This window comes from Saimiri boliviensis, chromosome 2 (genome assembly GCF_048565385.1).
Source record: "Saimiri boliviensis isolate mSaiBol1 chromosome 2, mSaiBol1.pri, whole genome shotgun sequence".
In the NCBI taxonomy this organism is placed as follows: domain Eukaryota; kingdom Metazoa; phylum Chordata; class Mammalia; order Primates; family Cebidae; genus Saimiri; species Saimiri boliviensis.
The window spans coordinates 11,985,553-12,010,439 of NC_133450.1; the positions used below are offsets into that span (position 1 = coordinate 11,985,553).

The following is a 24,887-nucleotide window of genomic DNA, read 5'->3' on the forward strand; positions in this document are numbered from 1 at the left end:
AATAGCTGAGACTACAGGTGCATGGGAACAGGCCTGGTTAGTTTTTGTATTTTTTTGTGAAGATGGGGTTTCACCATGTTACCAGGCTGGTCTTGAACTCCTGGGCTCAAGTGCTCTGCTTGCCTTACCCTCCCTAAGTGCTGGGGTTACAGGTGTAAGCTGCCACATGTGGCCTGGTTATATTGATTATAGAATGGACATTTGTTTCAGACGTTACCTTAGAAATTACTTTAGGCCTAAAGTCGTGTTCCATAATTTAGGACACTCTTTGAAAGAAAGAAAAAGAGAAAGAAAGGAAAGAAAAGAAAGAATGGAAGGAAGCAAGGAATGAAAGGAAAGGCAGGCAGGCCAACTGCGGTGGCTCACACCTGTGATCCCAGCACTCTGGGAGGCTGAGGCGGGCAGATCAGCTGAGGTTGGGAGTTCGAGACCAGCCTGACCAACATGGAGAAACCCCATCTCTACTAAAAATACAAAAAAATTGCCAGGCGTGGTGGTGGGGGCCTGTAATTCCAGCTACTTGGGAATCTGAGGCAGGAGAATCGCTTGAATCTGAGAGGCGGAGGTTGCAGTGAGCCAAGATTGTGCCATTGCACTCCAGCCTGGGCAACAAGACTGAAACTCCGTTTGAAAAAAAAAAAGGGAGACAAAAATAAAGAAATGAGGTCCTGATTAAAAAAACAAAATTTAAAAAGACACAGAAAACCCAGAGAACCTAGCCTGGCCTGAGGGTGCATGAATCCAGAAAGGCTTCCTGGAGGAGGTGCTACCCACTGAAGACCCAAAGGAAGAGTAACAAAAAGATTAACTAACAACAAAGCAGTAAGGCCCAGTTGAGAGAGTTGTGGAAGGGAGCCGCAGACTATGGGAGCAGGAAGTGCTGAGACTACAGGGCAGGCTGTTCTAGGAGGTGGTGCTGGTTGAATGAATGAGTGAAGAAAGGAATGAATGAGGGATCCAACGAGAGGAGGCCAAGGTGGAAAAACAACTCTGTCTTCTGCAGTGGTGGTTTTGGTTTTCGTTTCGGCGGTTGGGACGAGTAGACACACATGGCAACACACGCTCGTCCTGCACCACCCCCAGCTCGGGACTCGAAGGACTAGGGTGTGCTGAAGGTGGCACGGCAGGCCCAGAAGGGGCCAGGAGGCCTGGGTCTCTTCCCCTCCGCGGCTGCCCCTCTGTCCCGGCGTCGGGGGCTGATTGATGGCTCCTCCGCCCCGCCCCCCTGGCCCAGTGCCAAGCTTCCCAGCTGCTGACTCAGGCCGTGCGGGCCAGCTCAGCATTCCTGCCGGGCCCCCACTCAATGGGGCTATTGAAAGTCTCTGGGGCCACAAACCACGCCCCTAACCAGAGCCTTCGGCTGCGCTGTGGCTCTGCTCTCCGGACAGCAGAGGCCTGGGGTCAGTGGGAGAGGGCTCTGGCTGCCAGTGACTGACGGTCTGGGGTGTCTGGGACCAAGGACGATCCTGGGTAAGCTGGCTGGGCTGGCACCAAAGAGGGGATCCCAATGGAAGGGGTCTCCCTGGCTTGCAGGACAGAGGCCCTGGGATGGGTGACCCTGGCTTGGGGGAGGGGTCTGCGTGTCTCTGGGAGAGCCAAAGGGGCTTGTGGGTTTTCCCACCTGCCCCCTCAGACTGGAGCTTCCCTGAAGTAGAGGTGGTTTTCCCCTTAGATAGACGCCACTCGGGTATGGGCTGGGTCTCCCCCACCAGACAGGAGCCAAGGTAGGGAGAAGGGGTGGTTTGGAGTTTGGAGTCAGACTCGGCTCCCCGGGCACGGGAACAGCGTCAGCATCCAGCCCCGGCCTCTGCTGCCGGGTCCAGATCAAGCGTCCTCCTTTCCATCCCCTCCATCGTGGCCTCTGCCCCAAGCCAGGACCTGGCCACCAGCCTGGCTGCGGGGGCCCTTTTTCAGGTATGGGGGAGGGCCGGGTGCCATGAAGCCAGTGTGGGTCACCACCCTGCTGTGGATGCTGCTGCTGGTGCTCAGGCTGGGGGCCGTCCGGATGGGGTCCCCAGAAGAGGACTCCTTCTACTATGGAACCTTCCCTTTTGGTATGGCCACACCTCTGTTCATCTGTCTGCCTGCCTGTCTGTCTGTCATCCACCTGCCCAGCCTGGCTGACTCACCAAGGAGTTTGCTGTTCTTGCTTCCAGACGGGACAGAAAACCCACCTCTGAGTGGTTTCCCTCTGTGTGGTTGTTCTAAAAGTTCCTAATAGCTTTTTTTTTTTTTTTTAAGTTACTAAAAACTACACAGATAATACATGCTAATCAGAGCTAAAAGTGTGCAAAAAATGTTTTTAATGTATCTTCTCCTACCCTACCTCCTGGGAAGACCAGGCCCCAGTGGGGCAGGGGCAGCATGGTAGGGAAGGGCAGTCCCTGAGGCCTGGGAGACACATGGGAGCCCCCCGGGGCCCAGCACGGGTCTCTCCCTTCAGGCTTCTCCTGGGGCGTGGGCAGTTCTGCCTACCAGACGGAGGGCGCTTGGGACCAGGACGGGAAAGGGCCCAGCATCTGGGACGCCTTCACGCACAGTGGGAAGGGGAAGGTGCTCGGGAATGAGACGGCAGATGTCGCCTGTGATGGCTACCACAAGGTCCAGGTGAGTGCGGTGTGTGTGTGTGCACGCACACGTGCCTAGCTGGGAGGCAAGGGGTGATGTATTGGGGGAGTCCTGGTGACGGTGTCAATCCCATGCTCTGCCAAACACCCTCTACCCCCATGCAGCCAGAGCGGGCAGGGCCAGTGGGGGCGGAGGTTTTGGAGGGGCCAGAATGTGGGGGTGCATGGAGGAGGAAAGGAAAGCAGAGCGTCCCCTGAGCCAGTGCCTCAGGCCAGGTGAGGGAGAGCTGAAGGTCTGATGCCACAGCTTCAGGACCTACAGCCGCAGTGGTCTGCACCCCTGATCCCTGCTTGTGAATTGTGCCTGTGGAGGGAGTGGGACCCGCTCATCCCCAGCACCCGCTTTCCTCTCTGGGTGGCTTCTTGAGGAAGTCATCACCCAGGTTTATAAGGGCAGCCCGCAGGACTTCTCCAAGTGCCTCCCTGTCCTGCGTTTTCTCTGACTCTCGGCGTATCCCCTGCGTGACGTGGGGCAGGTGGCAACGCCTCTGTTGTACAGATGAGGAAGCAGGTTCCTCCTCACCCACGAACAGATAGAGAAAAGAGTGAGCCTCGGCCCTGGGGCCCGATGACCCCTACCTCCCACAGCCAGGGCCCCAGGTGACCTGCCTCCCACCCCTGTCTGCACAGGAAGACATCATTCTGCTGAGGGAACTGCACGTCAGCCACTACCGATTCTCCCTGTCTTGGCCCCGGCTCCTGCCCACAGGCGTCCGAGGTGAGCTAGGGCAGCGCCTCCCGAGCCCAAGTGCAGCCCCCTCCGGCCATATTGGCTTTGCAGGGGCGCCACAGAGTCCAGGGAGGGAGACCAGCCCACGAACATGGTTGCTGATGATAGCAGCTCTCACAGGTTCTTCAGGAAACTGGGCTCCCAGGGTGACTTAGGCCTTCGAAAAGCAACAGGGGGACTGGGCGCGGTGGCTCCCACCTGTAATCCCAGCACTTTGGGAGGCTGAGGCAGGCACATACCATCCTGGTCAACATAGTGAAACTCTGTCTCTACTAAAATACAAAAATTAGCTGGGCCTGGTGGCACACGTCTGTAATTCTAGCTACTCAGGAGGCTGAGGCAGGAGAATTTCTTGAACCCAGGAGGCAGAGGTTGCAGTGAGCTGAGATCGCGCCACTGCACTCCAGCCTGGCGCCTGGTGACAGAGCAAAACTCTGTCTCAAAAAAAAAAAAAAAAAAAAAAAAAGCAACAGGGCCCAGAAATGCTGCACTACAGAAGGCCAAGGCCACGGGCCTTTCTTGTAACGTCTTATTTTATTCCACCTATAGACGAGAAGGTGAACAAGAAGGGAATCAAATTCTACAGTGATCTTATCGATGCCCTTCTGAGCAGCAACGTCACCCCCATCGTGACCTTGCACCACTGGGATCTGCCTCAGGTGAGGATCTGTGCAGGCTCACAGGCCCAAGGAGGGCTCAGCCCAGCAGGACAGAGCCTGGTGTGAGGACTGGGGTTGCCAAGGTGGGCGGAGACTAGGTTTTGGATTCTGGCTCAGACCATAAGATGTGAGTGAGTGAAAAAATCTTGGCAGGGCACGGTGGCTCACACCTGTAATCCCAGCACTTCAGTAGGCCGAGGAGGGCGGATCACGAAGTCAGGAGTTCAAGACCAGCCTGACCAACATGGTGAAACCCCATCTTTACTAAAAATACAAAAATTAGCTGGATGTGGTGGCATGTACCTATAATCCCAGCTACTCAGGAGGCTGAGGTAGAAGAATCGCTTGAACCCAGGAGGCAGAGGTTTCAGTGAGCTGAGATCACACCACTGCACTCTAGTTTGGGTGACAGAGTAAAACTCCGTCTCAAAAAAAAAAGAAAAATCTCTCTGACTCACTGTCTTAGTCCACTTTTGCTGTTATACCAGAATACCTGAGACTGGTAATTAAGAATGAGAATGTGGCCGGGCGCGATGGCTCACGCCTGTAATCCCAGCACTTTGGGAGGCCAAGGCTGGTGGATCACGAGGTCGAGAGATCGAGACCATCCTGGTCAACATAGTGAAACCCCGTCTCTACTAAGAATACAAAAATTAGCTGGGCATGGTGGCGCACGCCTGTAGTCCCAGCTACTAGGGAGGTAGAGGCAGGAGAATTGCTTGAACCCAGGAGGCGGAGGTTGTGGTGAGCCGAGATCGCGCCATTGCACTCCAGCCTGGGTAACAAGAGCAAAACTCAGTCTCAAAAAAAAAAAACAAAAACAAAAGCAAAAAAAAAGAATGAGAATGTATCTTCTCACATTTTAGAGGCTGGGAAGTCCAAGGCGCTGGCATGTGCAGATTCTGGTGAGGGCCCAGTATCTGCTGCCAGGATGATGCCTTGAAGGCTGTATCCCTCTTTTTATAAGGGCACCTAATCCCATTCATGAAAAAAGACCCCTCATGACTCAATCACCTGCCAAACGCTACACCTCCCAATACTACTACTCAGGGGATAAAGTTTCAACATGAATTCAAGGGGACATACATTAAACCAAAGCACTCACGTATGGCAGGGAGGTCACACTGCTTTAACTGATGTTCATAGTAACTGAAAAGAGTGAATCCTTTAGTTTTTTAAAGAACTTGACATAAAAACAAATTTTAAAAACTATAAAGATATGTCTTTTAGGCTGGGTGTGGTGGCTCACGCCTGTAATCCCTGTAATCCCAGCACTTTGGGAAGCCCAGGCAGGCAGATCCCCTGAGGTCAGGAGTTTGAGACCAGCCTGATTAACATGGAGAAACCCTGTCTCTACTAAAAATACAAAATTAGCTGGGCGTGGTGGCGCATGCTTGTAATCCCAGCTACTCCAGAGGCTGAAGCGGAAGAATCGCTTGAACAGAGGACGTGGAGGTTGCAGTGAGCCAAGATCGCGCCATTGCACTCCAGCCTGGGCAACGAGAGTGAAATGCTACCTCAAAAAAAAAAAAAAAAAAAAAAAAAAAGTCTTTAAGATCTGACAGCCAGGTGCAGTGGCTCACACCTGTAATCCCAACACTGAGAGGCTGAGGTGGGTGGATCACTTGAGGTCAGGAGATCCAGACCAACCTGGCCAACATGCTGAAACCCTGTCTCTACTAAAAATACAAAAATTAGCTGGGCATGGTGGTGGTTGCTTATAATCCCAGCTACTAGAGAGGCTGAGACAAGAGAATTGCTTGAACCTGGGAGACGGAGGTTGCGGTGAGCCAAGATGGTACCGTTGCACTCCATTCTGGGCAATGAGAGTGAAACTGTCTCAAAAAGAAAAAAATCTGGCAACATAGCATGTTGAACAAGTTTAGCCTTTTTTCTCTGATTTGTTTGAGCCAGTACCACTGGCACTCATATGACCCCTTCCCCAGCAATGTCCATGAAATCACAACATGCTTAAGAACATCATGATGTAGCCGGGCGCGGTGGCTCAAGCCTGTAATCCCAGCACTTTGGGAGGCCGAGGTGGGTGGATCACGAGGTCAAGAGATCGAGACCATCCTGGTCAACATGGTGAAACCCCGTCTCTACTAAAAATACTAAAAATTAGCTGGGCATGGTGGCGTGTGCCTGTAATCCCAGCTACTCAGGAGGCTGAGGCAGGAGAATTGCCTGAACCCAGGAGGCGGAGGTTGCGGTGAGCCGAGATCGCGCCATTGCACTCCAGCCTGGGCAACAAGAGCGAAACTCCGTCTCAAAAAAAAAAAAAAAAAAAAAAAAGAACATCACGATGTTACTTACTATTCAAGCAATTTTTTTTTTTTTTTTTTTTGAGACTGAGGCTCACTCTAGCCCAGGCTGGAGTGCGGTGGCATGATCTCAGCTCACTGCAACCTCCACCTCCTGGGTTCAAGCAATTCTCTGCCTCAGCCTCCTGAGTAGCTGGAGGCTCATTTTTGTATTTTTAGTAGAGACAGGGGTTCACCATCTTGACCAGGCTGGTCTTGAACTCCTGTCCTTAAGATCCACCTGCCTTGGCCTCTTAAAGAACTGGAATTACAGGCGTGAGCTACCATTCCCAGCCTCAAGCATTATTTTCTTTTCTTTTCTTTTTTTTTTTTTTTTTGAGACAGAGTCTTGTTTTATCATCCAGGCTGGAGTGCAGTGGCATGATCTCAGCTCACTGCAACCTCTGCCTCTGGGGTTCAAGTGATTCTTCTGTCTCAGCCTCCCCAGTAGTTGGGATTACAGGTATGAGCTGCCACACTTGGCTAAATTATGTGTTTTTAGTAGAGATGGAGTTTCACCAGCTGGGCACGGTGGCTCAAGCCTGTAATCCCAGCACTTTGGGAGGCTGAGGCGGGTGGATCACGAGGTCAAGAGATCGAGACCATCCTGGTCAACATGGTGAAACCCCATCTCTACTAAAAATACAAAAAAATTAGCTGGGCATGGTGGCACATCCCTGTAATCCCAGCTACTCAGGAGGCTGAGGCAGGAGAATTGCCTGAACCCAGGAGGGGGAGGTTGCGGTGAGCCGAGATCGCGCCATTGCACTCCAGCCTGGGTAACAAGAGCAAAACTCCGTCTCAAAAAAAAAAAAAAAAAAAAGAGAGATGGAGTTTCACCAAGTTGGCCAGGCTAGTCTCGAACTCCTGACCTCAGGTGATCTGCATGCCTTGGCCCCGCAAAGTGTTAGGATTACAGGCATGAGCCACCATGCCCAGCCTCAAGCAAGATTTCATTCATTCAGTAGGCCTCACTACATCTTGAAGGGTCTAGGGTTATAGACAGGGAACACGCAGTGCTGGGTGCAAGGCCATGGGAGGGCAGAGTGGAGACAGGGCTTCTGAGAGGCATTGCGGAGAAGGTGGTCCCATTCGTGCCCTGGAAAGTTTGGGCAGGAGGTGGGAGGAAAGGGTGTTCTGATTGGAGGGTGCATGGCAAAGAGGGGGAAGCTGGGCAAGCAGTTTGGTTCAGTGAGAATTTGGGGAGCAGGCAGGAGAGGGAAAGATTAGAGGCTGGAGGAGTGGCTCGGGGAAGACCTCAAAGGCCTCAGTGCTGAGCCGAGATGCCTGAGCACTGGGTTTATTCCGTGGGAATGGGAGCTACTGGGGTCCTCTCACTGGGGAGGGCAGAGCAGGCTTTAGGGAGATGAACCTTCCAGCTTCTTCCCTGGCTGCTTTCACCAACCTGCCCCGTTAACATCCCCTCAATCCCGCCAAGGAGAGCTGAATAGGTAGTCTCGATAGAGTAACTAATCTTGGGAGAATTCTGCCATCATGAGCAGATGCCTTTGTTGGGAAAGCCCTCTGCCGAAGAAGGCAGACATGCCCCAAGGCTTCTCGGAGCTTCCTGATGTCGGCATGGCCCTCAAAATCCTCATCAGAGTGTTCCTCCCAGCATCAGATCTCATTTCTCCAGAACTGAGAGCCAAGATGCTTCCGAGTGATCAGGCCCCTTTCCCCAGCACCATTTTCTTTCTTCCTTCCTTTTTTTTTTTTTTTTTTTTTCCTGAGATGGAGTCTCGCTCTGTCACCCAAGCTAGAGTACAGTGGTGTGATGTCAGCTCACTGCAACCTCCACCTCCCAGGTTCAAGTGATTCTTCTGCTTCAGCCTCCCAAGTAGCTGGGACTAAAGGCACGTGCCATCACACCCGGCTAAATTTTTGTATCTTTAGTAGAGTTGGGGTTTCACCATATTGGCCAGGCTGGTCTTGAACTCCTGACCTCGTGATCCACCCTCCACCTCCCAAAGTGCTGGGATTACAGACCTGAGCCACTGCGCCTGATCACATTTTCTTAAATATTCAATCCATCCAGTTCTTAGCGTGAGAGTCAGAGTCTCCCTGTGCGGCCTCTCCTTGGTTCGTCTGAGGACTGTCACACAGCTTATCTCCACATTTAAAATGCTTTGAGGTTCATTCACGGGGAACCTGCTTCTCTGTGTTCACAGCTGCTCCAGGTCAAATACGGCGGGTGGCAGAACGTGAGCATGGCCAACTACTTCAGAGACTATGCCAACCTGTGCTTTGAGGCCTTTGGGGACCGAGTGAAGCACTGGATCACGTTCAGTGATCCTCGGGTAAGCGGGGCCTCTCCAGGTGGGAGAACGTGGCACTCCCTGCCACTTCTTATGGATGCTGTGGTCCTGCTTGCTGTCCCTATAGGCAATGGCAGAAAAAGGCTACGAGACAGGCCACCACGCGCCGGGCCTGAAGCTCCGTGGCACCGGCCTGTACAAGGCAGCACACCACATCATTAAGGTGAGGCGGGTCCTTCTGGTGGCGGAACAGCCTCAGGGTCAGCTCAGCCTACCCTGGGGGCTGTAGCTTGGTCCGCTTGGGAGTCAGCATGCTCCACAACACCTTCCTTTCTGTGATGATTTATGGAGGGCGTGTCCTGTAACCCAGGGTGCTGCTGGACACTATGGCTGAACCGTTACAGCAGCTGCCAAGAGCTTACAGCCTAGCCAAGGGGATGGAGCACATCTGTGTGGAAATGTGTCAACTATAGGCCCAAGCTGTGACAGGAGGAACAAGGGGTGTGACAGTGAGCCAGGGGCTAAAATCTTTAGTGAATGAACAGAAGTAACTGGGGTTGATCAAGGACAGCAGTAAGAGGAGTTAGAAGTGGTCATCAGAGCATGGACTTGAACCTGTGATTTTTGGAGGAGGAAGGAAAAATAGCTTGGAAGCAGCAGTAATGAGCAGGCAGACTTTACCTCACTCCTAGCTCAGAGACATGTGGAGTGTGATGGAAAAAACAGCCTCTGCTCGAAGGCGCTGCAGTGGAGGTGGTCTTAGGGCCAGCAGGCATCAGTCACAGCAAGAGGGTAAAGGGGACATGTGGAGAAGATGCTACAGGAAGGAAGGGCTACTGGAAAGCCTTGTCACTGGTGAGGAAAGCTTATCTCCACATTTAAGGACATTACAGGACATGTATGAGGATATGGATGATGGTAACGGGACAACAGGGATACAAGGTATGTGGGATTGGCCCCAAAGGACACTTAGCAGAAGGTAGAGAATTTGTCTAAGCTGGAAGGCAAGGAGCCACTGGGTGACATACCAGATCCCCAGACTCACGTGAGGGAGAACATTTTCTCATTCTTTTTACATTTGGCTTATGATTTCTTAAATTGTGAATATTTAAAGGGCAGAACCTCAAGATTTCTTTTTTTGAGACTGAGTCTTGCTCTGTCACTCAGGCTGCTGTGCAGTGATGTGATCTCAGCTCACTGCAACCTCCGCTTCCTGGGTTCAAGCAATTCTCCTGCCTCAGCCTCCTGAGTAGCTGGGATTACAGGCATATGCTACCACACCCAGCTACTTTTTGCATTTTTGGTGGAGATGGGGTTTCACCATCTTGGCCAGGCTGGTCTTGAACTCGTGACCTTGTGATCCACCCTCCTCAGCCTCCCAAAGTGTTGGGATTACAGGTGTGAGCCACCACGCCCGACCTGAAGCGATGTGATTCTGATACTGTTTTGACATACTCCACTTCATCAGACAATACCATGATTCACTTGGTTACTGCTGGTTGGCAAAAGGAAGTATAAGAAAAGAAGTTTGATAAATAAAGATTCTCTGAGTGACAACCCCAAATTCTATAGCCTTCAGATATTCAGGTCTTCTAATATGGTGCTTCTCAAACTTTAACAAGCACCAAAATCATTTAATAAATGATTACTAAGCTGGGTGTGGTGGCACATGCCTTTTGTCCCAGCTATTTGAGAGGCTGAGGCAGGAGGGAGGATCACTTGAGCCTAGGAGTTTAAGTCCAGCATAGGCAAGAAGCAAGACCCCATCTCAAAAAATAATAATAATAAAAATAAAAAAGCTTATCAAAGCACAGATTGCTGGCCGAGCACAGGGCTCATGCCTATAATCCCAGCACTTTGGGAGGCCAAGGCTGGCAGATCGCTTGAGGTCAGGAGATTTTTTTTTTTGAGATGGAGTTTTCCTCGTTACCCAGGCTGGAGTGCAATGGTGCGATCTTGGCTCACTGCAACCTCCGCCTCCCAGGTTCAGGCAATTCTCCTGCCTCAGCCTCCTGAGTAGCTGGGATTACAGGCACGCACCACCATGCCCAGCTAATTTTTTGTATTTTTAGTAGAGACGGGATTTCACTATGTTGACCAGGATGGTCTCGATCTCTTGACCTTGTGATCCACCCGCCTCGGCCTCCCAAAGTGCTGGGATTACAGGCGTGAGCCACCGCGCCCGGCCCGAGGTCAGGAGTTTGGGATCAGCCTGGCCAACATGACAAAACCCTGTCTCTACTGAAAATAGAAAAATTAGCCAGGTGTGGTGGCACGCACCTGTAGTCCCAGCTACTCAGGAGGCTGAGGCAGGAGAATCACTTGAACCCAGGAGGCAGAGGCCGAGATGGCACCACTGCACTCCAGCCTGGGGGACAGAGCATGACTGTCTCAAGGGAAACACACACACACACACACACACACACACACACACACACACACACACACACAGATTGCTGGGCCGCTGGGCCCCACTTTGAGTTTCTGATGCAATAGGTCTGGTTAAGGGCCCATGGATTGGCATTTTGTTAAGTTCCCAGTGGATCCTGATGCTAAATAAAAACACAAAGTTGTTTGAGCCAGACTTAGAGCCAGTTTCATCTACAGTGTAAAGAAAATAAGTGCCTCCAGGGGTTAGAGGAAAGAAGACTGGATTGGGATAATCAAGGCTGGATTGATGAAAATCATAGGTCTTCAGTTGGGTCTCTAGAGTTAGGAAGGAAAGGCTAACCAGATTGAAAGGGAGGAAATGGATGAGCCAGGTGCCTATGATGAATTTCTGCTCCCCTTTCAGGCCCACGCCCAAGCCTGGCATTCTTATAACACCACGTGGCGCAGCAAGCAGCAAGGTGAGCTGTGGCCCCACACGTGTACCCAGGACAGCCAAGTCCCCGGAGCAGCAACGGCATGTCCACCTCCCACTCCCTTTCTTTCTTTTCTTTTAAGGTCTGGTGGGAATTTCATTGAACTGTGACTGGGGGGAACCTCTGGACATTAGTAACCCCAAGGACACAGAGGCTGCCGAGAGATATCTACAGTTCTGTCTGGGCTGGTTTGCCAACCCCGTTTATGCCGGTGACTACCCCCAAGTCATGAAGGACTATATTGGTGAGCCCAGTGTCATTTTAAACTGCAGATACCATGGCAAGTTATTAAGCCCATGTGAAATGAGCAAAAGGCAGGGGGATGAGGAGCTCATTGGGCCTGGGTGAGGTCCTCAAGGGATAATCCAGACTCCAAAGAACTGAGAACCCGATATTTGAATTGGCAGGGAGGAACCGTAGACATTTCAGTTTCCCTAGACCAGCCGGGTGTGGTGGCTTATGCCTGTAATCCCAGCACTTTGGGAGGTCGAGGTGGGCAGATCACAAGGTCACGAGTTCACGACCAGCCTGACCAATGTGGTGAAACCTCGTCTCTACTAAATAATACAAAAATTAGCTAGGGGTGGTGGCGGGCACCTGTAATCCCAGCTACTCAGGAGGCTGAGGTAGGAGAACTGCTTAAACCCAGGAGGTGGAGGTTGCAGTGAGCCAAGACGGAGCACTGCACTCCAGCCTAGCAACAGAGTGAGACTCTGTCAAAAAAAAAAAAAAATAGCAACCACTATTGTACTGTTGCTATGATTTTGACTAAGTATCTCATATAAGTGGAATCATACGGTATTTGTCTTTGTGTGACTGGCTTATTTTACTTAGCATAATGTTCTCAAGGTTCATCTGTTTTGTAGTATGTCAGAATTTCGTTCCTTTTTAACGCTGAATAATATTCCATTGTAAGCCGGGCATGGTGGCTCATGCCTGTAATCCCAGCACTTTGGGAGCCTGAGGTGGGCAGATAACCTGAGATCAGGAGTTCAAGACCAGCCTGACCAACATGGCAAAATCCCATCTCCACTAAACATACAGAAAATAGCCGGGTGTGGTGGTGGCACATGCCTGTAATCCCAACTACTCAGGAGGCTGAGGCAGGAGAATCGCTTGAACGCGAGAGGCAGAGGTTGCAGTGAGCCAGGATCACACCACTGCACTCAAACCTGGGCGACAGAGCAAGACTCCATCTCAAAAAAAATTCCATTTTCTGTATGTATCACATTTTGCTTATTCATTCATCCATCAATAGACACTTATGCTGCTTCCATGTTTTGGCTATTGTGAATAATGCTAAAAACATGAGTGTACAAATATCTCAAGATCCAGCTTTCAGTTATTTGGGCTATATACCCAGAAGCGTAATTGCTGGATCATATGAAAAATTCCATTTGTAACTTTTTTAAGGAAGCATCATACTGTTTTCAACAGTGGCTGCATCATTTTATATTCCCAGCAATAATACACAAAGGTTCCAATTACTCCACATCCTTGCCAGCACTTGTTATTCTGCTTAATAATGGCCATCCCAATGGGTGTGAGGGTCTATCTCACTGCAGTTTTGATTTGTATTTCTCTAATAATTAGTAAGAACATCTTTTCATGTGCCTACTGGCCATTTGTAGATCTTCTTCAGCAAAAATGCCAATTCAAGTTCTTTGCCCATTTTTGAATTGGGTTGTTTTATTGTTGAATTTTGGGAATTCTCTACATATTCTAGAGTCTAATATTTTATCAGATATATGGTATGCAAATATTTCCTCTCATTCTATGTGGGTTGGTTTTTTATTCTGTTGCTCATGTCTTGATTCTCAATTTTTTTTTTTAATTAATTTTTTTTTTTTTTGAGACGGAGTTTCGCTCGTTACCCAGGCTGGAGTGCAATGGCAGGATCTCGGCTCACCGCAACTTCCGCCTCCTGGGTTCAGGCAATTCTCCTGTCTCAGCCTCCTGAGTAGCTGGGGTTACAGGCACGCACCACCATGCCCAGCTAATGTTTTGTATTTTTAGTAGAGACGGGGTTTCACCTTGTTGACCAAGATGGTCTCGATCTCTTGACCTTGTGATCCACCCGCCTCAGCCTCCCAAAGTGCTGGGATTACAGGCTTGAGCCACCGCGCCTGGCCAATTCTCAAATTTTAAAAAAATTCCATGAAGTCCAGTTTGTCTATTTATGTTTGTTCCTTTTGCCTATTTTTGTTGCCTGTGCCTTTTAGTGTCAGAGTCAAGATATAATTGCCCTTAATACAATGATCAGAAGTATTTAAAAAAAAAAAGATATAACTGCCTAATTAAATGTCATGGTGCTGTTGGTCTGGTTTTTTTTCTTTTTCTTTTCTTTTTTTTTTTTTTTGAGGTGGAGTCTCATTCTTTCACCCAGGCTGGAGTGCAATGTCGTGATCTCAGCTTGCTGCAGCCTCTGCCTCCCCGGTTCAAGCAATTCTTCCTCAGCCTCCCAAGTAGCTGGGATTACAGGCATCTGCCATCATCCCCACCTAATTTTTGTATTTTTGTAGAGATGGGGATTCACCATGTTGGCCAGGCTGATGTTGAACTCCTGATCTCAGCTGATCTGCCCACCTCAGCCTCTCCAGTGGCTCAAGCCTGTAATTTTTCCTTTTTTGTTTTTCTTCCTTCTTTCTTCCTTCTTTCTTTCTTTCTTTTTTCTTTTTTCTTTTTTTTTTTTTTTGAGACAGGGTCTCTTGCTCTGTCACCCAGGCTGGAGGGCAGTGGAGTAATCGTGACTCACCTCAACCTCCCCAGGCTCATCCTCCCACCTCAGTCTCCTGAGGGACCACAGGCACACACCACCATGCCCAGCTAATTTTTTGTATACTTTGTAGAGACCGGGTTTCATCATGTAGCCCAAGCTGGTCTCAAAGCCCTAGGCTCAAGCTATCTGCCCACCTTGGTCTCCCAAAGTGCTGGGATTACAGGTGTGGGTTACCGTGCCAGGCCATGTTTTCTTCTAAGGTTTTTTTTTTTTTTTTTTGAGACTGAGTACAGTGACATGATCTTGGCTCACTGCAACCTCCAGCTCTCAGATTCAAGTGATTCCCCTGCCTGAGCCTCTTGAGTAGCTGGGATTAAAGGTAGGCACCAGCATGTCCGTCTAATTTTTGTATTTTTAGGAGACAGGGTTTTGCCATGTTCACCAGCCTGGTCTTGAACTCCTGACCTCAGGTGATCTGCCTGCTTTGGCCTCCCAAAGTGCTGGGATTACAGGCGTGAGCCACCATGTGCAGCCTCTTTTAAGTGTTGTAGTTTTAGGTCTTCCATTTAGGTCTTTGATCCATTTTTTGTGAAGAGCCCAGTTTCATTCTTTTGCATGTGAATATCCAGTTCTCCCAGTACCTCTTATTGAAAAGAGTACCCTTTCCCCATTGAATGGTCTTGGCACCCTTGACAAAATCATTTCATCATTTACACGAGGGCTGATTTCTGGGCTCCTCATTCTATCCTATTGGTCTTTTTGCCAATCACAGTGTTTTGATTATTGTAGCTTTGTAGTAAGTTTTAAAATCAGGAAATGTGAGTTCTCCAGCTTTGCACTTCTTTTTCAGTATTGTTATTGACTATTCACAGTCACCGAGATTCCATACATATCTTAGGATGGGTTTTTCTACTTGACAAAAAAAAAGTCACTGGGATTTTGACAGGGACTATGTTTAATCTGTACATCACTTCAGGCAGTGTTGACATTTAACAACATTAGGTCTAATCCGAGAACGTGACATGTGTTTCCATTTATTTATGTTTTCTTTAATTTCTTTCAGCAGTGTTTTGTAGGTTTTGTTATACAAGTCTTTCATCTCTTTGGTTAATTTCTAAATTTTTTTTTTTGATGCTAAGTGGTATTTTCTTATTTTCATTTTCAGATTGTTCATTGTTGATGTATAGAAATGTAACTGGTTTCTGTGTTGCCTCTGTAAGGAAGCTAACTTGCCAAATTCACTTATTAGCTCTAACAAATTTTTTATGGTATCTTTAAGATTTTCTGTATATAAGATCGTATCATCTGAACAGAGTTAATTTTTACTTCTTTTCTAATTTAGATGCCTTTTATTTCTTTTTGTATAATTACTCTGGCTGGAACTCTCATTACTATGTTGAATAGAACTGGTGAAAGCAGGTATCCTTTTCTTGTTCCTCTTAAGTTTTTTGTTTGTTTGTTCGTTTGTTTGTTTGAGACAGTCTCTTACTGTTGCCGAGGCTGGAGTGCAGTGGTGCAATCTTGGCTTACTGCAATCTCTGCCTCCTGCCTCCTGGGTTCAAGCGATTCTCGGGCCTTGGCTACCCGAGTAGCTGGGATTACAGGCTCGGACCACCATGCCTGGCTAATTGTTTGTATTTTTAGTAGAAACGGGATTTGGCTATGTTGGCCAGGCTGGTCTCGAATTCCTGGTTTCAAACGATCTGCCCACCTTGGCCTCCCAAATTATAGGAATTACAGGTGTGAACCAGTGTGCCCAGCCATTCCTCTTCACTATTTTAAAGAACAAGAAAAATCTTCCCAGGAAACAGCTTCTGTCCCTTTGTGCCTCAAGGGACAGAACCGTCACATGCTTAGGTCAGGTGATGCCCTAGACCATCACGACCAGGGAGAGGCTGGGGAGGAGGGGCACAGAAGAAGACAGGCATGGGACTACTGGGTAGGCGACCGGCAGTGTCTGAGCATAGAAATTTAAACATATTATCTCTGATTTAAAGGCGTCAGCCGGCACGCACCCTAAAAAAAAGGAGAGACACAAAAATAACAGTTATTGGGTTACTATTTCATCCAACAGAGCTGTTTGAGGTATCTGAAAAACGCAATGCCTCTTTCTAAAACACATTTATCAAACAGACTTATCTGGAACAGGAGGTAGCAAGTTCTAATTCCAACTCTGTCACTAACTAGTGAGTGACTGGGCAAGGTGCTTCTCTTTGCCTCTTAATATTATCTGAAAATGAAGGCATTAGACAAAAAAAATTTTTTTTTTTTTTTTTTTTTTTTGAGACAGAGTCTCACTCTGTCACCCACGCTGGAGTGCAGTGGCGCAATCTCGGCTCACTGCAACCTCCGCCTCCCAGGTTCAAGTGATTCTCCTGCCTCAGCCTCCTGAGTAGCTGGGACTACAGGCACCCGCCACCACACCTGGCTAATTTTTTTTATTTTTAGTAGAGACGGGGTTTCACTATGTTGGCCAGGTTGGTTCAAACTCCCGATTTCAGGTGATCCACCTGCCTCAGCCTCCCAAAGTGCTGGCTTACAGGTGTGAGCCACCTCGCCCGGCTGACAAAATATTTAAAAATCTTTTGGTGACAACCAGTTCTTTGACACATCTATACACATACACTCAAAATCTTGACAATGATTTCCTCAACATGTACAAGAAAAAAGCCTTCATGAAGGGACTGACAGGGCCCACGTCCCTGTAGACACACGGTCCATTCATTCTCTTAGGACCCTCAGAGGCCCATTGCAGGTGCCACAAAAAGATTGCATTAAAAAGCAAAATCGACTGTTTGTCAGAGAGCACTTAATGCCAATAATCCCAGTCCCTACCAACTCCAATTTTGTGATGATGCACGTGGGAAATAGGCTGAGCTTTTCTTTTGCACAGTGTGGAAAGAAGGATCCTCTAAGCAGTTAGTTTTATTTAGTACTGAAAGCTTTCTACCCGAAGTCTTGTTCACAAATTACTTCCAGGACTTTTAGAAGTACTCTTAGATTGAGACCATCCTGACCAACATGGTAAAACCCCGTCTCTACTAATAATACAGAAATTAGCTGGGCATGGTGGCACACACCTGTAATCCCAGCTATTCAGGAGGCTGAGGCAGGAGAATCACTTGAACCCGGGAGGTGGAGGTTGCAATGAGCTGAGATTGCACTGCTGCACTCCAGCGTGGCAACAGAGCAAGACTCTGTCTCAAAAAGGAAAAAAAAAGGTACTCTTTTACTCACAGTAAATATATAAACAAAAGTATTTCCAGATCAGTGCCGTTCACCAGAACTTTCCACAGTGATGGAAATGTTCTATATATGCGCTATCCAATTATCTAATACAACAGCTTCTAGCCACCAGTGTATATTAAAATTTTTAAAAATTAAACATTAAAAATGCAATCCTTCGGTCACTATATTTTAATAGCCACATGCTGCAAGTGGCTACTGTATATCAAGGACAATGACAATAGCTGGTGATTTTTCTGAAGTTACTGAATGTGACTGAAATAACATGCCAATTTTTATTTGTTTTATGCTAATTTCTTAGAAGTATTTAATAACACAAACTTTGTAATCATTTTATGTAAACTATTCTCTTTGGAACTATTCTTGTGGTTATATTTAGATCAATTCATGGGAAATGTTTTTCTTGATTTATATATTAAAAACCATTTTTACATAGCTCACACATGGATAAGTCTCAAATTTTTTAAAAAAAGTATCAAGAAGTCAGGTCTCTTTCCCTTCCTCCCCAGAAGCAAGTACATGTCCAGAGATTGATTGTGCATATGGTCAGTGTATATACTTGTGATTACATGCAACATTCTGAAGCTTGTTTTCACTGAAACATACATCCCAGCAAGCTTTCCACATTCGCTATAGAAAGTGCCACCTCATTTGTTCTTTTTTTTTTTTTTTTTTTTTTTTTGAGACAGAGTTTCGCTCTTGTTACCCAGGCTGGAGTGCAATGGCGCGATCTCGGCTCACCGCAACCTCCGCCTCCTGGGTTCAGGCAATTCTCCTGCCTCAGCCTCCTGAGTAGTTGGGACTACAGGCACGCACCACCATGCCCAGCTAATTTTTTGTATTTTTAGTAGACGGGGTTTCACTATGTTGACCAGGATGGTCTCGATCTCTTGACCTCGTGATCCACCCGCCTCGGCCTCCCAAAGTGCTGGGATTACAGGCTTGAGCCACCGCGCCCGGCCGCCACCTCATTTGTTCTAATGGCTGCAGTGTTGAACTGATGGATATTTCATCATTTATGTAACCAGTCCCTACTGACAGACACTGAGGTTGTTTCCAAGCTTTTGCTACTCAGTCTATAATGAAGATCCTTGTACACACATCTCTTTACATGTGTGAGTAAAGTGTAAACAGATTTGGAATTATCAGTGAAAGAACATATGCTTTTATAACTTTCAAAGATAGGACGTACCATCACTGGCCTTCCAGTTCCCTTCTCAGAGGCAGCTAAAATTACCCATTTTAATTTTTTAATTTTTTGAGATGGAGTTTCACTCTTACTGCCCAGGCTGGAGTGCAATGGAGCGAACTTGGCTCACTGCAACCTCCGCCTACTGGGTTCAGGCGATTATCCTGCCTCAGCCTCCTAAGTAGCTGGTGTTACAGATGCATGCTACCATGCCCAGCTAATTTTTATATTTTTAGTAGAGACATGGTTTCACCATGTTGGTCAGCTGGTCTCAAACTACCGACCTCATGATCCACCTGCCTCAGCCTCCCAAAGTGCTGGGATTACAGGCAAGTGCCACGGCGCCTGGCCAAATTACCCATTTTTAATGTAAGGAACAATATAGGAGCCCAAGTTGTCTTTTTTTCCAGTTGGCTACACACCACTTATTGAATAATCTGTGAAAATACTTTTAAGTGATTAAAAACTCCATTTTTTGGATAGTATTGAAATTTCAAAAATTCCATGTTGAATGGCTAAGGTTATACTTCCCATGCAGATGAATCCTAAAGCCCAGCTTTTATGTCAGCATGTCACTGTCATCATGATATGTAACACAGTGATAGGGAGAAAATCAGGCATTGTTAAATTCTGCTTTTCTCTCTCTAAAGGAAGAAAGAGTGCAGAGCAAGGCCTGGAGATGTCGAGGTTACCAGTGTTCTCACTCCAGGAGAAGAGCTACATTAAAGGCACATCTGACTTCTTGGGATTAGGTCATTTTACTACTCGGTACATCACGGAAAGGAACTACCCCTCCCGCCAGGGGCCCAGCTACCAGAACGATCGTGACTTGATGGAACTGGTTGACCCAAACTGGCCAGATCTGGGGTCTAAATGGCTGTATTCTGTGCCATGGGGATTTAGGAGGCTCCTCAACTTTGCTCAGGTGATGATCGCATTAACCTATTCAAAGGACATTTAGATTGAATTTGTGTTCTCAAAGCTTTAGCTCAGGTCCATACATTAGAAAGTTAATAAAATAAACCTAATTACTCATATTTTGGAGGCCTAAGTAGAGGCCTTACAGACCCTTGCCTACCATGCATAACCATTTGTATGTATATACCTTTAGCTAAAATTCTTATCCCACATACTTATTTTGCTGTCTTCCTCACCTAAACTGGAATATGCGGCAAAGAACAAGACCAAAGTGTACATGTTGCCTCCTCCAACAATGCTCTTTTTTTTTTTTTTTTTTTTTGAGATAGAGTCTTGCTTGGTCGCCCAGGCTGGAGGGCAGTGGCAATCTCAGCTCACTGCAACCTCTGCCTCCCAGGTTCAAGCAATTCTTATGTCTCAGGCTCCCAAGTAGCTGGGATTACAGGTGCCTGCCATCAAACCTGGCTAATTTTTGTATTTTTAGTAGACACAGGGTTTTGCCATGTTGGTCTTGAACTACTGACCTCAGGTGATTGGCCCACCTCGGCCTCCCAAAGTGCTGGGATTACAGGCATGAGCCACCGTATCCAGCAACGATGCTCATGTATTAAGAAGTACATTCTTCATATGAACCTGTCTCCCACCTACACTAATCTCTAAATAAACATTATCTGACATCTACTACATGTGAAAATATACTTGATTAGAATCTGGCAGGCTTGAATATGTGTTTCTATCTGAGCCTCTGACTCAGAAACCTACCTGTAGTACGGTTAGAACTTTTTAAATATTTGTTGCTATGACTCACTTTCAGACTCAGTATGGCAATCCTCCCATATACGTGATGGAAAATGGAGCATCTCAGAAATTCCACTGTACTCAGTTATGTGATGAGTGGAGAATTCAATACCTTAAAGGATACATAAATGAAATGCTAAAAGGTGAGACGCAAACCAAGTCTGTCTGCATGTTTTCCCACTTAACTGAGACAAAATGTGATTAACACGCATGATCAACTGAAACTTGGTTCTAAATTTCACAAATGAAAACATTTTAACATTATCTTCACAGTTTTATTTTTCTAAGTAAATGAAATATATTTAAAATGGAATAAAATGTCTTTACAGCTATAAAAGATGGTGCTAATATAAAGGGGTATACTTCCTGGTCTCTGTTGGATAAGTTTGAATGGGAGAAAGGATACTCAGATAGATATGGATTCTACTATGTTGAATTTAACGACAGAAATAAGCCTCGCTATCCAAAGGCTTCAGTTCAATATTACAAGAAGATTATCATTGCCAGTGGGTTTCCCAATCCAAGAGAGGTAGGCCTAATTAACAATGTTATCTGTTCTGAACTTTAGAAGAGCTAGGTAGCTGGAAAACACAAAGAGCTTGGCAAGTACCTCTCCTCTTTCCTCCACGAAAGAGGAAAGGAGTATGCAGTGTGGCCGTTTATTTCACCCCTTTGCGCATTTGCTTAGGATGGAGCAAGCATCCCATAAACTCCAGTATCAGGGCACAACCAGAGGTTATGCAGGAGTTCCGTTTGCTTTAAGCTATGATGGGCCAAAATTAAGAGACTTCTAGTTGAAAGTTACTCTAAATCTGTGTCTTAATGCAAACAAATACCTATTCTTCAACATATATGAAAATATTTAAGTAAATCAAACGTATAATTACATAACATGTTCATCGATTTTCCAGCCACTCAGCAGAGCCATACAAACGCAGGCTTCAAAATAAGATCTAAAGTAATCTACCATTTTTTCTTTTTCTTTTTTGGAGACAGAGTCTTGCTCTGTCTCCCAGGCTGGAGTACAGTGGCACGATCTTGGCTCAGTGCAACCTCCACCTCCCAGGTTCAAGCAATTCTCCTGCCTCAGCCTCATGAGTAGCTGGGATTACAGACGCATGCCACCACACCTGGCTAATTTTTGTATTTTTAGTAGAGATGAGGGATTACCGGTGTGAGCCACCATGCCCGGCCCAAACATTTTCAATAACCTGAAAATTTTTCTAGAAGCTCTCTATTCTCTATGCTGAGGCACCAGTTGGTAGGGAATATAAACCCTAATTTAGAGTGTCTTGGCAGGTACAGTGGCTCACGCCTGTAACCCCAATACCTTGGGAGGCTGGGGTGAGAGGACTGCTTGAGGCCAAGTGTTGAAGACCAGCATAGGCAACACAGCGAGATCTCGTTTCTACAAAAAATTTAAAAACCAGCTGGATGTGGTGGTGTGCCTACAGTCCCAGCTACTTGGGAGACTTGAGGCATTGAGAATCACTTGAGCCCAAGAGTTTGAGGCTGCAGTGAGCTATGATTGTTCCACTGCACTCCAGCCTGAGCAACAGAGCAAGACTCTGTTTCTAAAAATTAAAATAGGCCAGGTGTGATGGCTCATGCCTGTAATCCCAGCACTTTGGGAGGCTGAGGTGGGTGGAGCATGAGGTCAAGAAATCAAGACCATCCTGGCCATGGTGAAACCCCATCTCTACTAAAAATACAAAAATTTAGCTAGGCATGGTGGCATGCGCCTATAGTCCCAGGTACTCAGGAGGCTGAAGCAGGAAAATTGTTTGAACCCGGGAGGTGGTGGTTGCAGTGAGCCAAGATCACGCCACAGCACTCCAGCCTGGGCAACAGAGTGAGACTCTGTCTGAAAAAAAATTTTTTTAATAAAAAGTGTCTTAATAAAAATAAAAAGTATATCTCATTTGTTTACCAAAAGTATTTTAAGGTGAACCCAGTAGGACTACTAAATGGAAACAGTGACTAATAGCCGTATAGCATTTGCTACTTTTAAATGATTAGAATAGCACTAGCCTGTACACTCAAGAACAAAGACTGTTCTTTGACCCCCTGACTATGATGTACATGGATGTAAATTTAACTAATTTAAACTACAAGTAAAGATGATTTAAAAACAGACTACAGATACTTATAAAAATATTTTATTCCACATTTATTTCAAAAATGATTTGAAACAGCAAAAAATTAGTCTTAAGACAACATTACTTATCAAGTGGGTTTTTATTAGGTGGAAAGTTGGCACCAGAAAGCTTTGGAAACTTGCTCTATCAACAATCAGATGCTTGCTGCAGGTGAGTCAGTACATTTTCATGTTTTTCTTTAGTAATTAAATAATTATATATATCATTACCAAAATCTCGAAATGTAACTCTACTTGAAGTCAATCTTCCAAAACTGCTTATGATTAAAATCAGGTTTCTTTACTTTGAAGCAATGTCAAATTTCTTTTTATAAGCATTTTAAACATAAATAATCTACCATGAAAGAGAAATATTTTATCCATTCAAGTTTTATCCTTTTGGAATCCAACTATGAATTTATATACCTACTATTTTTGTTACAGTGTGTTTGGGCACGGAGAGGAAAAGCCAACCATTATACCAAATGGGATGAAGATGAAAAGAACACTTGAGATCTTATGTTCAATTGGCAAGCAATTATTAAGCACTCTCTACTTGCCAAGGAATGTTTTAAATCATGAGATACTGCAATGAACAAAACGAGGTCCCTATCTTCATAGGAGACATCATTTCCTATGCAATGGATCTAAAAAGATCAGAGATGTCACATAACAAAGATGCAACTATGCATCAGGAAATGCCAACACGTATCATTTGTTTCTTTGAATTTTATCTTTATTTCTCCATAAGGACAATCGGAGAAAGATACTTCCTTTTTTAACAAACTCATCTTTAATGCGGTCGTGGAGGTGGAAGGTGCTAGACCAAATCTTAGCAAACTAGCTATTTTTACAGGCCACGACAGCAACATGTACCACCGCCCCCACCCCCAGCAAATTTAAATAATCAGGGAATATTAAGAATGTATATTCCATTAAACTAAACAATGTTGAAACATGGTACAGAATTCACTGATGAGCCTGTCAACTCCTTGTGAAGATGTCCAGAGCTTTATTTATCTCAGTAACCAGAGCACCTGGCACACAAACTAAAAGTGGCTATTAGATAAGTGGCCACTACTTTATCAGTAATACACATGACATACGCTGTTCATTAACTCTTAGATTATTATTCAACTATACAAGAACTACCATAATTTGTTTTCAGGTTATAGGAATATACAAGTTTTTCCAATACAGTTAAAGCTTCTGGGATAAAGCTGTGTTTACTTAAAAGATCCTGTCCTCATTGGTGGTCCTTGTTCCCTTTTGTCATTTCAGAGCCCTTGCTAAGTCACATGCAAATGGTCACGGAGATTGTGGTACCTACTGTCTGCTCCCTCTGCGTTCTCATCGCTGCTGTTCTACTAATGCTCCTCCTGAGGAGGCAGAACTGAGACAGGATTACCAATTTTGGAGTTTCATAAGAGAATTTTCAGGATCTTCGTCCCTTTTCTGCTTTCAGGGTTTACATATATTTCTGTTTTCACGTTCTACGATAATTACCTTTTCTTCTCTTTCTCTTTTTGGCTTGTGCTGGGATTTAAGAATTAGAAAATAAAAATAAGCTGAAATTAAAAAAAAAAAAAATCACTTGTTAATCTCTCCCCTCCTAAAGTTAATGTTAACATTTTGCTGTATATAATGAATGTATATTATGAATTATTTACAAAAATGGGGTCACAGTATACAAACTATTGTGACTCGACAGTTTATCACTCTAAAATCTGTCCAAAAATATTACTTTAATATTCAAAGGATTGCCATCTCAGCACCATCTTATATCTGATAGATGAAATCAACCTGGTCAGGTGCAGTGGCTCATGCCTGTAATCCCAGCACTTTGGGAGGCTGAGACAGGTGAATCACTTGAGGCCAGAAGTTCGAGACCAACCTGGCCAACATGGTTGAACCCTGTCTCTACTAAAAATACAAAAACTAGCTAAGCATGGTGGTGGGTGCCTTTAATCCCAGCTACTCGGGAAGCTGAGGCAGGAGAATCACTTGGGAGGTGAAGATTGCAGTGAGCTGAGATCACACCACTGCACTCCAGCCTGTGCAACAGAGAAGACTCCGTCTCAAAAGAGAAAAGAAAAGAAATCTATAGGTAACAATCCTTCCAGGTTGTACATTTTATTAGCCAAGCACAGAAAAGCGTGAGGTGGGTATCAAGTAAATGAGCACATATACTCTTCTGACACAAATGCTGACTAAATTCAACTTGCTTCATTCAATACCTCAAAGAAATATATGTTTATTTATTATCTTCTAGGTAACTCAGTATCTTGTTTTTTATAATAAAGATTCATTTTACTCTTAACTGTTAAAATGCTAAAATTAATTGATTTCCATTTATTTTGGGGATAAAACGTGGCTTAAGAACAACCTTTGCAAATCAACAGGAAGTAAAAAAAAAAAATCTCATGCATTTTACTTATTTGA

General features: G+C 46.0%; 2 protein-coding genes across 7 annotated transcripts in view; one reads left to right on the top strand and one right to left on the bottom strand.

The window, feature by feature from the left end:
* Positions 1–1,325: 1,325 nt before the first annotated feature.
* Positions 1,326–24,035, top strand: LCTL (lactase like). 4 transcript variants are annotated; one of them, XM_074392763.1, is made up of 15 exons: positions 1,332–1,470; positions 1,872–2,054; positions 2,444–2,607; positions 3,258–3,345; positions 3,907–4,016; positions 8,488–8,616; positions 8,702–8,797; positions 11,369–11,423; positions 11,521–11,682; positions 15,562–15,576; positions 19,243–19,517; positions 20,325–20,451; positions 20,638–20,837; positions 22,554–22,617; positions 23,727–23,842. In XM_074392763.1, the coding sequence occupies exons 2-15, from the start codon at positions 1,937–1,939 to the stop codon at positions 23,840–23,842; spliced, it is 1,719 nt and encodes a 572-aa protein (XP_074248864.1). In that variant the 5' UTR covers positions 1,332–1,470; positions 1,872–1,936. The 4 variants fall into 4 exon arrangements, with proteins under 4 accessions (XP_074248863.1, XP_074248862.1, XP_074248865.1 ...); XM_074392762.1 differs by lacking the exon at positions 20,638–20,837 and having other exon boundaries at positions 1,326–1,470; positions 23,727–24,035; XM_074392761.1 differs by lacking the exon at positions 15,562–15,576 and having other exon boundaries at positions 1,328–1,470; positions 23,727–24,035.
* ZWILCH (zwilch kinetochore protein) overlaps positions 23,438–24,887 on the bottom strand; it is a 48,025-nt gene continuing 46,575 nt past the window's right edge. For 2 of the 3 annotated variants that reach the window (XM_010340313.3, XM_074392760.1), the window contains exon 19: positions 23,438–24,013. The gene's annotated coding sequence lies outside the window, so the exon portion shown is untranslated. The remainder of the gene's footprint in view (positions 24,014–24,887) is intronic. The other variant, XM_010340312.3, reaches the window with a different exon arrangement.